At 41.3% G+C, this 13,243-nt stretch overlaps 1 protein-coding gene across 22 annotated transcripts in view; it reads left to right on the plus strand.

Annotated features, from left to right (window-relative positions):
* CACNA1D (calcium voltage-gated channel subunit alpha1 D) overlaps positions 1-13,243 on the plus strand; it is a 185,439-nt gene that overhangs the window by 86,974 nt on the left and 85,222 nt on the right. For 21 of the 22 annotated variants that reach the window (XM_053377825.1, XM_053377807.1, XM_053377830.1 and 18 more), the window contains 3 exons: positions 4,263-4,432; positions 12,016-12,103; positions 13,040-13,066. In XM_053377825.1, the coding sequence (XP_053233800.1) occupies positions 4,263-4,432; positions 12,016-12,103; positions 13,040-13,066 (285 nt within the window). The remainder of the gene's footprint in view (positions 1-4,262; positions 4,433-12,015; positions 12,104-13,039; positions 13,067-13,243) is intronic. The other variant, XM_053377809.1, reaches the window with a different exon arrangement.

A 13,243-nucleotide genomic window follows, 5' to 3' on the forward strand; every position in this document is an offset into this window, starting at 1 on the left:
CTGAAATATCTCTGCAAAGCCATGTAGGCAGTAGGGGTCCCTTTGAGTTTCTGCTGGATAGTTGTTCATCAGGATACAAATCTGCCAAATCATTTCAAGCAATAGACCATGGACATCATGAACCATGACAAAATTGAACTACTATTATTTTACATTCAGTATTATGTTCACTTTCTGTAATCCTATATAATTAGTGCCAAACTAGATGGTATGTGAAACACATGGTTTGGGTTCTGCTTATCTTGTTTCTTGTTTCTATTAAATAGCAGCTGCTAGGGGTCCATTCAGGATTGGGATGGCAGTGTTGCAGGGAGGACGAAGGTTTAACCTTTTCTCCATGCCACAATTCCAATGAAAACCAGCCCTTCAAGGTTGCTGTTGGGCTTCCCTAGGCTGCAGGTGCCAATAGTAGCTTCTTTTCCACAGGAAAAGATCACTTCCACTTCAGGAAGTAATCTTGGTGTAACTTGAAATTGATTAAAAAACCCCACAACCCACGCTTATACACCATGACCCCAATATTAATTGCACTCCCTTCTTCACTGCTGTTAAGCAAAAACAGATGTGTGAAATTAGAACAACAAAGGGAGTTAAAAAAGGATGCATTTTGGCCCCCTTTTTGTTCAACATCTATATAAACTCCCTAATAGACCACCTACAAGGAGTGGATATACACGCCCCAAAATTAGCAGACAAAAAACTGCCTATCCTACTCTATGCAGACGATGCGGTTATATTGTCCCAGTCTCAGATGGGCCTCAAAAGAGCTCTTAACAGCTTATCCCAACATTGTAGAGAAGAGAAACTAGCAGTGAACTACCAAAAAACAAAAATCATGGTTTTCTCTAACAAAAGGAAAATATACAGATGGAAATTAGACAATCAGGAGATTGAACAAGTGACATGCTTTAAATATCTAGGAGTTATATTCCAAGCATCAAGGAAGAAGACTGCCCACATAAATTACAGCTCCTCTACAGCACAAAAAAGTACAACAGCAATCCTAAAATTCCATCGTACAACGGGAGGAAATTTCATTCCTGCTACAATTAAACTATTCGTTGCAAAACCAACAGCACAAATACTATACGGCGCACCACTTGTCTCCCTCTCTAATCTAGACCCATATGAAAAGATACAATCAGGTTTCCTTAGATCACTCCTGCAAACACCTAAATGCGTCCCAAACGCCGCCCTACGACTGGAAGCGGGCTTATACAGCATTAAAGCCAAAGTATGGATAAGAACCTTATGCACTTGGCTAAGACTTAACAACTCGCCGGTTGGACTACTTTCCCTGATGCTGCTTGACAAATTCCAATCTAGCTGGTTGAAGGGCACTCTCAGAAAACTGGCCACATATGGTCTCTCCCCAGAGTATTTATTAAGTTTAGAAAGGGGAAGGGCCAAGAACATAATCAAAGAAAGACTCAGGGACATTGAAGCCCAAAATGACTTTAATCAACTTCCGATAACTTATAAACTTCTATACAATCCCCAAAGGCCCCATCTAGCAAACTATCTCAAAGTTCTAGACAACGCTAAACACCAATGGGCATTCTCCAGCGCCCGCTTTAACGCTCTCCCTTCAGCTCTTCTAGAGGGAAGATACAATAAAATACCGATTGAACAAAGATTATGTCCCTGTAACAGCAACGAAATCGAAACCATTAGGCATGTCATCTTATACTGCCCATTATATCGAGACTCAAGAAAAGAGCTGATTGAACCGATTCTGAGGAAAATACCTCGTAGTACAGACAACACCTATATCAGACACCTCTTAGCTGACAAAGAGCCCGAAATTAACAGGTCCGTGGCAAAGTACTGTTACATTGCAACAAGAATAAGACGAGCAATGATGTCAACAATGGAGTTCAAATTGTAAACATCGAAGGAACGATAATAAACAGTAGTGACACCTGAATTGAATTTTTAAAACCTTAAAAGTCGAAACCTGGTCATAAATATAAGCACCAATTCTGTGAACTGGCCATATTTCTACTGTTATTTGTAGCACAATACTACTTTTAATGTCATATTTTTTATAAATTGCTTTCTGGTCACTGACCGTATTAAAGATATTTGATTTGATGTGTGAAATGCAGCCATGTGTTTCTTACATCATCTAGATTGGCCATTAGAAGTCACATTCAGGTGTTCTAGTGAAAGTGCAGAGGTGTAATAGTACTGTTGTAGCAGTCATAACCACATAGTCTTTGATGAATCTCTCTCATCTGTAGGGATGAGTAGGTTGACTTCAATCTGTGAAGTCTGATATTATTTCATAGAAGTGGTGAAGACATGATGAGGGTTCTGGTGGAACATCTTCTGAGCAAGTTCCACTGAAATGAATGGTACCTGCAACAGAATGTGGCAGTATATCATAATCCCCTAACAGGAATTATTCTGTTTAGGATTCTAGGCAGCCACAACTTTCTCTAGCATATTTCAGCTTTGTGTATTTCTTTTTCAACTGACACTCAAATTTCTGTGTCTCCTGGTAATGGTTGAGCATGCTGAGTTCTTACTGGGCTGTTTTGGGGAGTGTGACATGAGTTTAGATGTCATCTTTACAATAAATGCATTATCTAGGTTCTCACATTTATTGTTTAACAGCACAAATCTATGCATGTCTATTCAGAAGTAAGTCCCATTCAGTTCAGTGGTAGTTCTATGAGTTCAGTGAGACTTACTCCCAGGTAAGAGTATGTTCCTACAGCCTAAGGGCACAACCCAAACCTCTCTCTCCTCTGCAGCAATGCCACCACCAAATCCAAAATGAGCAGGATGGAAGGTGGAGGGGGGCAGTGTGATTTGCAGTGAGACTGGCTCAAATCCAACACATAAACCCAGCCCAGCACAATGGGGTGTTAAGATAGCTCCCTCAATCATCTCTTATTCCAAGAGATAATGAAGAATTTCCAATTTGGGAACACATGCTGTCATGTACCTTTGACACATTTAAAAGGATCTAATGCAGGAAATGCACTAGTGGTTTCCAGAAGTCATTTTCTTTTGATCAGGAAGCTTCCATTAGGTAATATGAAGCTGTTTTACAGTGAGCCAGATCATTGATTCATCCTGCCCAGCACCGTCTAGCAATATCAGGCAATGGGTTTCTGCTGTCTTGGGCAGCAGTCTTTCCCAATTCAGTGCCCTGAAATCTAGGGATTGAATCTGCAACCTTCTCCTTGTAAGGCATGTATTCTGTGACCACTATGGTCATTTCTGTCACTCAGATTAAGGTGGTAGCCGTGTTGGTCTGCCATAGTTGAAACAAAATAAAAAAATTCCTCCCAGTAGCACCTTAGAGACCAACTAAGTTTGTTGTTGGTATGAGCTTTCGTGTGCATGCACACTTCTTCAGATACCAATATATCTGAAGAAGTGTTCATGCACACGAAAGCTCATACCAATACCAGACTTAGTCGGTCTCTAAGGTGCTACTGGAAGGAATTTTTTTATTTTGTTCAGATTAAGGGTTTTTCTTTTTGTTTGAGGGTCTTTGGTTATTTAATCAAGCAGGCTGCGCTGCATTGTTTTATTCCCCCATCCTCCTGAGGACAAATTGCAGCATTGAAGAGCAGACTTGAAACTCTGTCATTTACATTCTCTCCACTGTCCATCATGGGTTCCCTCTATTCATACTGATGTGAGATAGCTTGGAAATTTCCACATAGGAACCTTAATTCAGTTGGGATATTTTGCGTAAAGGAGATTCACCCTTGTATAGGTGACTCAAGGGGACAAATCCTGCTTTTAGGTTTGAAATGAACTGCCTTTTTCTCAAATATGTGTTCACACTTACATTTCATTGGTATATGCCATTTCCCCCAGGTGTAATTCCATGAAGCCATTATGCCTTCAAACCTTGGCCCTATTAAGTAGAAGGTGCTATTTAGAATAATCATTTAATTTCTAAATGAGAAGGACAACATAAGTACAACATTGAGGTTTTTAAAGGTGGGAGGAAAGATCCAACATGATGTCAACTTAGTTATTGTGACCAAATAATTGTAAGCTGTATTTTTATTATTATTATCAGTACATAGGAGCTTAATAAGTGTATAAGGAATGAAGCATGTTGTGTGACTCGTATCACTGTTGTGATCTGTGGAAACTGTTCACTTTTCTGTACAGTTTCTTTATTTTGTTTAACTGTGTGAAAAAGAAATACTGGGGTCTGGTTTTTTTCCCCCTCAGAAAGCCTACAGCTTCATAAATCAATATTTCTGTTACGTTTTATCTGAACCCAATAGGGAGTTTTCCAAGGAAAGAGAAAAAGCCAAGGCCAGGGGAGATTTTCAGAAGCTGCGTGAAAAGCAGCAGCTTGAAGAGGATCTCAAAGGCTATTTGGATTGGATTACACAAGCAGAAGATATTGACCCTGAGAATGAAGAGGAAGGTGATGGAGAAGGCAAACGGAATAGTATGTCATGTCTTCTCACTTTATTACTGCTAACAAAAGAATATAGTGTGCTCTAAAAGTAGTTTACTGTATGGGAGAGACTGTTGCTCACATAATAGCGTTATACTCAGATGTCTGTAATTCTCCCCTCTCCCCCACCTGCAGATAACTGTTTCTGTTGTAAATGACTACTTTCTTTACCTGCACTCTAACATTATTATGCGGCAGCCAGATTACTGGCTGGGCTTGCCTTTGGAACACATATAAACTGCTGCATTGGTTGTCAGTTTGTTTCCGGGCCCAGTTCAAGGTGCTCAGCTAGTGTTTGCAGCTCCAAATGACTTAGGCCCATATATCAGAGAGAGCTCCTCCTTCCCTACAAACCTTCCCAGGTGTTATGATCAGCAGCTTAGCAGTTCCACATCTGTCAGAAGTTTGCAGGTAGTGGCAGCCCAAAAGAGAGCATCAGTCGTGGTGCACCTGGTTTCTTTGCTATACAAGCTTCAGTGAATGCTGAAGATGCACCTTTTTACCCTGTCTTTGACACCTGATATGGACACGGGTGGCACTGTGGTTAAAACCTCAGCGCCTAGGACTTGCCAATTGTATGGCCGGCGGTTCGAATCCCCGTCGCGGGGTGAGCTCCCGTCTTTCGGTCTCAGCTCCTGCCCACCTAGCAGTTCGAAAGCACTCTTAAGTGCAAGTAGATAAATAGGTACCACTTTATAGCGGGAAGGTAAACGGCGTTTCCGTGTGCTGCAGATAAATAGGTACCACTTTATAGCGGGAAGGTAAACGGCGTTTCCGTGTGCTGCAGATAAATAGGTACCACTTTATAGCGGGAAGGTAAACGGCGTTTCCGTGTGCTGCGCTGGTGCTGGCTCGCCAGAGCAGCTTCGTCACGCTTGCCACGTGACCCGGAAGTGTCTCCGGACAGCGCTCGCCCCCGGCCTCTTAAGTGAGATGGGCGCACAACCCTAGAGTCGGACACGACTGGCCCGTACGGGCAGGGGTACCTTTACCTTTTTTTATGTGTGTTTTCAGGATCCACCCTATACCTATGAATGTACTGTTTTAACTGTTTTGAATTCTGAATTTTAAATTGTGGTAACCCGCCCTAGGACCTGCCGGTGAAAAGCGTGTTATCAATGTAATAATAACAATAACAACAATAATAGATTGCAACCTCAGTTACATTTTGTATTAATTCAAGATGTTATGTTAAAAATGCACATGCACATATATGTATTTGCAGGGTTGGCATGTACAGAACTTGCATCCTTGAGATCTAGCAATGAGTTGCAAGAGCCATTTTCGGCCCTAAAATGTCAGACTGCATTTTATGTTACTTTAAATTTTACTGACGAATGTCAACACTGTAAGATTGTTATTGTTTTATTTTGACAAACTGTCAAAATAAATGGGGGTATATTACAGCAAGCAGTAATTTTCTGAAGAGCAATTTTTCTACATAGTGTTAACTGTTAACATAATAGTGTTAACTATTAGAGGACCAGGCTAGAAATTGCTGACCTGACAGCTAGTTTTGCATAGAATCAAAAATCCTCCTTAACATTTAGGTTTTCTTTAAGCTGCTTAGATAGAAGAGCTGGCTAGCTGGGGAGCCCCTTGGCCTTTCAGTCTTCTTCCTGAAGCCAGAGATAGCTGTAAAACAACCCCCAAATTGCTTATCAACATCTTGTGGATGTAGAGAAAATTGGTCCATCTGGAGATCCATCCCTTGGTGCTTCTAAAAGGGAAACAGCAATTTTAGCCACTTGCTTGGCTAATTTTAGAGTCAATGATATCTGTCTCAGGCAGTGATCCTACTATTATCAACCTCTGCAGAGATGTTCTCTGGCCCTGATCAAGCATCCAGTGTCTTTGTGTGTTACTGGTAATGGTGTCTTAAAGCAGCAATCTGTGCCATATCAAGCACATCCTGTAATGGAACAGTTAATCTGTTAGTAATATCGCCATGGAATATATTTCAGAGTAAGCTACTCAGAACATTCTGAATATTGCTACGGAAAATCTTTGAGTAACATAAAATTTAACAAGGAAATCATTAAAGTTGCTGGGCTGCATTATTATTATTTGTGCTCTTTTAAGAAACCTGCCTTTCTCAAAACACAATCTATAGTGCTCTGCCATATCTCTCCTTTTTATTCTCTTGGAAGATTCTGCCACTTAAAATGCCATTGTGTGATACTGTAGTTAGATTACAGAAAATTAATTACTCCCTATCTTATGTGAGAATGACATGCACTTTGTCAACTGATTTCTTAAATGAGTGTAATAAGAGTGATGCTGGTTGGCCTTAGTGATGTGAATTTTTTTTTGTACTTCTGCTGCAGCAACATAATTTGTTTTCATTGCTGTAGAATGCGATGATGTGGAAACGACCAGTTTTAATACAACTGACCCTTTTAACTTAGCTTTAGAAAGGTAAATGGACCCCTGACAGTTAAGTCCAGTCGCAAACGACTCTGGGGTTGCGGTGCTCATCTCACTTTACAGGTTGAGGGAGCCGGTGTTTGTCCACTTCCGCAGACAGTTTTTCTGGGTCATGTGGCCAGCATGACTAAGCCACTTCTGGCGAAGCCAGAGCAGTGCACGGAAACGCCATTTACTTTTTCTGCCAGAGCGGTACCTATTTATCTACTTGCACTGTGTGCTTTCGAACTGCTAGGTTGGCAGGAGCTGGGACCAAACAACGGGAGCTCAGCCTGTTGCGGGGTCTCGAACCGCTGACCTTCCAATTGGCAAGTCCAAGCGGCATGGTTGTTTAAACCACAGTGCCACCCGCATCCCAACTTAGCTTTATGTTACTTCTAATCCACCGTTTTGCAAGGTGCTTTATTGTCTTGCTAGTCTTCGGAGTAACTCTGCAAGTCCATTGTTAATTCCCAGTTTTCTTATTCTGGTTCTGAGATAGAGAGAGTTGGATATGATCAGGGCTGTGTCAGCCATGGGGAAACTGGTATCTGCATGTGCAGACCAATCCTACACACACACACTTGGAAGAAAGTCCCACTGTGTTCAGTGATGCTTTCCCCCCCTCCCCCAGGTTAATGTTCATAGAATTGTAGCCTTAATATTGCATATACAAATCCACCCTGCTCTCCTTTGAAATAGACAACACTGATAGAGTAGAAATACAATTGGTTTTAAAACATGTGCTAAAGTACCTGGCCTTCCCCCTTATTTTTGGTCCCCAGATATTATTGGACAACAACTGTCATCAGTCCTTGGCCATTTTGGCTAATGGTCAAGGAAGATGAGAGTTGTAGTCTTGCAGCATCTGGGGTATCCAAGACTGGGGAGAGCTGCTTGCCAGCCTGGATAGAAAAAACACAAATCTCAGGTGTCAGTGCCTTTGACGAATTGTGTGCTAGCATCCATGTGCGATTTATGTTTGTGGGAGTTGACACATTCAACCCAAGCAGGCAAAACAATTAACTTGAGTTGAAAGACAAGCCTGATTTGCAGTTCTGTGAATCAGCCCTTAATCTTTATACTCTACTGTAAAGATACCCTTGTAAAACTATCAGGATGCTAATTACTAATCACTGAATAGAAAGCGGTTTATGATCTGTGCAACTGCCAGCAATGACTCACCTCTGTTCCCTCAGGATCTATTGTGAGCCCTCCCCAGCTTGGCCAAGAATTACTGTAAGGAGTAAATTAATTTAAGCAAGAATGTAGTTACTACGATTACTTTAAAAACTAATCAAAATTCTGCACCAAAGAAAATTGGTTTTAGGAGCACAGGAAGCTGCTTTACCAGACTATTGGTACATCTAGCTCATCCAGACTTCCTTTTGTGCTGCCTTTCTAGACACAGGTCCACACTTTAAAGTCCTGTGTCTGCGCACTTTTTTCCTCTTGAAAGCTGAATTGCCATTTGTTCTGATTCAGCTTTAAAGGGCAGGTTTTCATGGGGAAAGCACTGGGACAAAAAAAGAAAGAAAGAAAAAGAAAAAGAAGCACTCAGACACAGTGCTTTAAAGTGGGGACCTGTGCCTAGAAAGCACAGTAAATAAGCCCTGGCAGTGCCTCTCCAGGCTTTCAGATACTAGGCATCCCCATTTTTATCTGGTGAATTGAATTCAGGACCTTTTGCACGCATGCTTGACAACTCGGCTACAGCCCTGTATCAATTACAGAAATTGCATTGGCATATGCGTGCTTTATTTTATATAATTCTGCTTCTGATAGCCATAGGAGAGCTGCCTGTGCAGCTACTCTCCTCCACAAACATACCTTTTGGCTTCTGAGATTTCGCCTGGGAGGCTTAAGAGGGAGGAGATGATCGGGTGCTCTTAATGAAATTCAGAAGCCTTGCCACTTCAGTCCTCTCAATTTTACACAGTCCTAGATTTAGGCTGCAGTTGCTGATAGCAAAGCCAATATAGTCCTCCTGTGTCATGTAGCATCTCAACTGGCATTGCACTGAATGTGGATCCTTTATTGTCTTTTGCACTGCTGCTGCTGCCACCTGCTGTTTTATTGACGGGGTTGCATGTGTTTAACATGAAGGGGTTACGTTGGCCGATTTATTAGACGACAAGAAGAAAAGCAGATTTAGATGTTGCCGTGGGTCAAACAAACATGGTAAAAAATGTGTTCTGTTTTGCAGTGGCTGTGTTTCAATCTAGGCAATGAGTTCTGAGTGCTGTTGTTTAAATTCTCAAACACCTGGGAGTAAATATATTCCCTAAATTGCATGTGGACACACATCTTGCATGGAAGTGATTTGCTGCTTGAATGCATGCTTCAATGAGATTGTTGCTGCAGTGCAACAACTGTAAGCTGAAATTTCATTATACTCGTTTAAATTTCCATTGAATAGCTCTCAATCAAGTTAAAGCATACGATCTAGAAAGGCAAATGAGTCAGATATGAGTACATCACTTTAGTTTCAATGTGATGAAAACCATAAAGTGTTTAAAAGCTCTCAGGATATGATGGCGCATTGACCAAGAACAAGCTTTCTCTTAAAAACAAGGACATCTGGTAGTTCTGCTAATGGCGAAAATGTATGTTTGCGGTGTTGTGCAGTGCCAGCAGAATGAACTGTTTTCTTTCCTCCAAGTGCATGGATATATTGGAACTTCTTTCTTTGCTTTGTGGGACAGTCCAGAGGCTTGGTGACTTTTTGTGCAAATCAATTTAAGGACTTTTCTGGATAATGTTTCCTTCCTCAGAATTATCCTTCGCTAGGCCCGAACCAGTGTTGGTAGTGATTAAAATGTGGGTAGCTATGTTGGGAGGGCGGCGTGGGGCATTGAAACAGTCACATGTTATATTTTTTAAAACCCAGGGAGACACACGCTTCAACATTAGACAGGGGGACACAATCCCTAGAAATTAATTAGAGGCAGAGAGTAGCCTTTTAAGTGTTCACCACCTTTCAAGTGGTTAAATGGTAGAGTGGAGAAATTCTCACTCTCTGGTGAATTAAAAAATAAATAAAATATAAAATAAAATGTGTAATTGCTTAGAATTGGTAGTGATGATGCAGGCGTTATTGAATGGTGCTTGGTGACACTGCCATGCCACACTGAGAAAGGACTGAGAAAGTGTGATAGATAACAGAATCGAAACATTGATGGAAGAAGTCTTAATCCTGTGCAACAAATGACTAACAGTTCAATCTTAGGCATGTTTACTCAAAAGTAAGTTCCCATATGATCTGTGGAGCTTACTCCCAGTTAAGTGTGCATCAGATTGCAGCCCAAGATGTATACTGATTGCTTGGAAAGCCATTAAATTAAACAGAGTAGATCATAATGAGAGTTGTTTGACAACAACTCAAAAGGATTGTGGACCCCGCTAACCAGGATTAATGCAACCCTGCTAGCCACATATCTTGGCCTTCATTAGGTTATTTTGCTTGCTACCAGACTGTGACTAAAAAGAGGGAAGGGTTCTCATTTACACCTGGCAGATCACAACACATGGTTGTGAATTAGGCACGGTGTTGTACTCAGGCTGGAGTGAGCCATAGACAGTGTATGTTCAACCTAGCAGTACTTCAGAACTTTAATGGGGGCAAATATTGTGCAAAACATTGACACCTGAGGAAATTGTTTAATTAGAACAAGTACCAAGATAATAAAAGCTGTCAGAATTGTCCCTGACAAAACTTGTGAAGATAGTGAAGGCAGAAATGTTACTGGAACTGAGTCCTGGTAATTTAAAAGCCAGTCTATTGTCCGTTTGTTTGTTTGTTTGTTCTGCTTTAGGTGACAGCCTGTCTTTGTGGACTGGCAAGAAATTGTCTCTCTATTCTGTGTGCTGAGGCAATAATTTCATCTCAGCTGCCATGCGAAGCATTATAAATTTTCCCTATACCCTTGCTCCTCTGGCCCTGTGCAGACATTCTTAAAGTAATGGGTTAGCCCCACCTCTAACCTCCATCTACAGATTGAACCAGTTCACTTGTGAATGCTATATTGCATGGGCTTAATAATCCTTACAACAACATTATACAATAGGTCAGTGCTATTACCCCCAAGCGGCATGAGAGAGCTGTGCATGGCAGAGGCAAGATTAAGACCAGGAGCTTCCTGGTGCTTGTAGTTAATTCTTTGAGCTGCTACCATACCAACATAAGCATGGGTGAACATGCTGGGTCTTAGAAAAATGTAAACTGTTGTGCTCTGCCTTTTGCACTAAGAAGAGCCCCGCTTTTGGGAAGCCCACAAGCAAGACATGAGCGCAGCAGCCAGTCTCCCCACTTGCTATTACGATTGCAACTAAGAAGATCAGTGCCCAAGGCACAGAGATGCTTTTCCATTTTTGCGGTTCTATAAGCTCTTTGTGCTGAGCTTATAGAACAGGGCAGCCCAAGTTTTCATGCCCAGTGGGCAGAACCCAGAGGGGAGGGGGAAGTGAGCCCCAAATATGAGGGGTCCCCCCTTGCCCTCACGTTGCCTTCATGAGGCTCTGGCAGGATCCTACAGCTCCCCCACCTTCTTCCCAAAGCTGGGCAAGCACTAACTAGGCTTTGGGAAGGGGAAGGGAGAGCTCTAAGACCCTGGCAGAGCTCTTACGCGTCATTCCCAAAACCGACTGCTTTATCTCTTTTACCCTGCTTTGGGAAGGGGAAGGGAGGGCTTGGTGGGGCCGTAAGTGTTGCTGAGGGTCACCCAAAAAGGCACTGCAAGCCCTTAGACCGTGCATTGCACTATCCTGGTTTAGAAGGTACACGAAAGCTCAATGGAACCTTTCAAGCTAAACTTTTTTATACTTAACTATTCTAACCCTATGCAATGGGCTAATCTGGCCACAAAAGCACCTTAGAAGTTGCGAGGGTTGTAACTTCGCTTGCTGTAAACCATTTATATCCAAACTGGATTTGGGGTCATCCTTTTCAGTGCAGGCTAAACAATGGGATTGTGCAGAAGAAAAAGAGTAAACTATCATAGGCCAGCTAACTAAAGTGAACATTTTCACACTTCGTTCTGCTCCCCCCCCCCCCGCTTTTAAATAAATACCTGAGAAATGCACAGCTTTTCTGTGCAATGCACACAAAGCAAAGTGTAGCTGGCTTTGCTGAGCTAAAAATCTAATTATATCTTCTATCTTACCAACAGCAAGCATGCAAGCGAGTGAAACTGAGTCTGTGAATACGGAAAATGTTGGTGGAGAAGGGGAGGGCCCAGCATGCTGTGGAGCTTTGTGGTGAGTACAAATCAGCATGGTAGGAATGTCAATGGTTTTATTTCTAGCAATTCCTGAGCAAAGGAACAGTTTTCTTCATTTAAGTTTTTTTTTTGTGTGTGTGTGTGTACCCACACACGCACACACACACCATTAGTGCTGTTAATTTATTAACTGAAAACTCTGAGGAAGATTGTCTTTGAACAAAAATGGAGTTCTCTGAGATGTGGATGATTAAAATGATGTACATTTCTTGAATCACTCATTGAAGCTTATTTAAGTTGGTAGTCCTTTACTGCTTATTTTATAAGTCATAAATCTGTAGTGAGTGTTCAGCTGCTAGAAATTGCACAGGGTATGGATGCTATTATCATGTGTTGTTACCTAACAATTCAGACATTGTTTTCTGATAATCCCCGTTCGCTTGATAAGTACGTTCAAACCATGATTTGTACCAGTGTGATGTAGTGGCTAGATTTAGACCTTGGAAACCTGAGTTCAAACTCCTGCTCAACCCTTTCAAACTCACTGCATGGTATTGGGCAGTCATTTTCTTCCGGTCTACCTTGCAGGGTTGTTGGGGGTGGATCTGCTGTAAGTGCCATGGAGGATTTTTGATCGTGAAATTTTGATTATAATCTATTTCTGAACCAGTTTGACATTGGTGTCTTAATAGTATCATTACTGATATGCTTTGCTAAAAGATCAATTCAAAAAGACAATGTTTCCTATGTATGTAAATTATGTAAGCTTTTATTGTGCTGATCCTTCAAAAGCAGTAAAAAGGTGCCATTATTTTGCAATTTACACCAATAGAACATTTCTGTATCAAGCAGACATGCAAGATTGAAATAATTTTAAATGCTTTTAATTTCCAACATAGCTTTCAAGGGAGAAGGAGTTGTGTAAATAATTGTTACGTATTTTCTTTAAAAATATGTTTTCCTTTTCTTTTAGTCAAATTATCTCAAAATCCAAGTTCAGGTCAGTATTCTTCTCTCTCTTTTCAATCACTTTCCCCCTGTACCTTAACTGTTCCCTGTTAATCTACACATATTATGGTTGAATATGACTGAATCTTTTTTTTAAAATGGGTTAGTGACTGCACAAGAAATGTATACAGCATCATATGCAATCTAACAACATTTAGCCACAAAAACT

Source organism: Podarcis raffonei, chromosome 2, assembly GCF_027172205.1.
Source record: "Podarcis raffonei isolate rPodRaf1 chromosome 2, rPodRaf1.pri, whole genome shotgun sequence".
NCBI classification, from domain to species: Eukaryota; Metazoa; Chordata; class Lepidosauria; order Squamata; family Lacertidae; genus Podarcis; species Podarcis raffonei.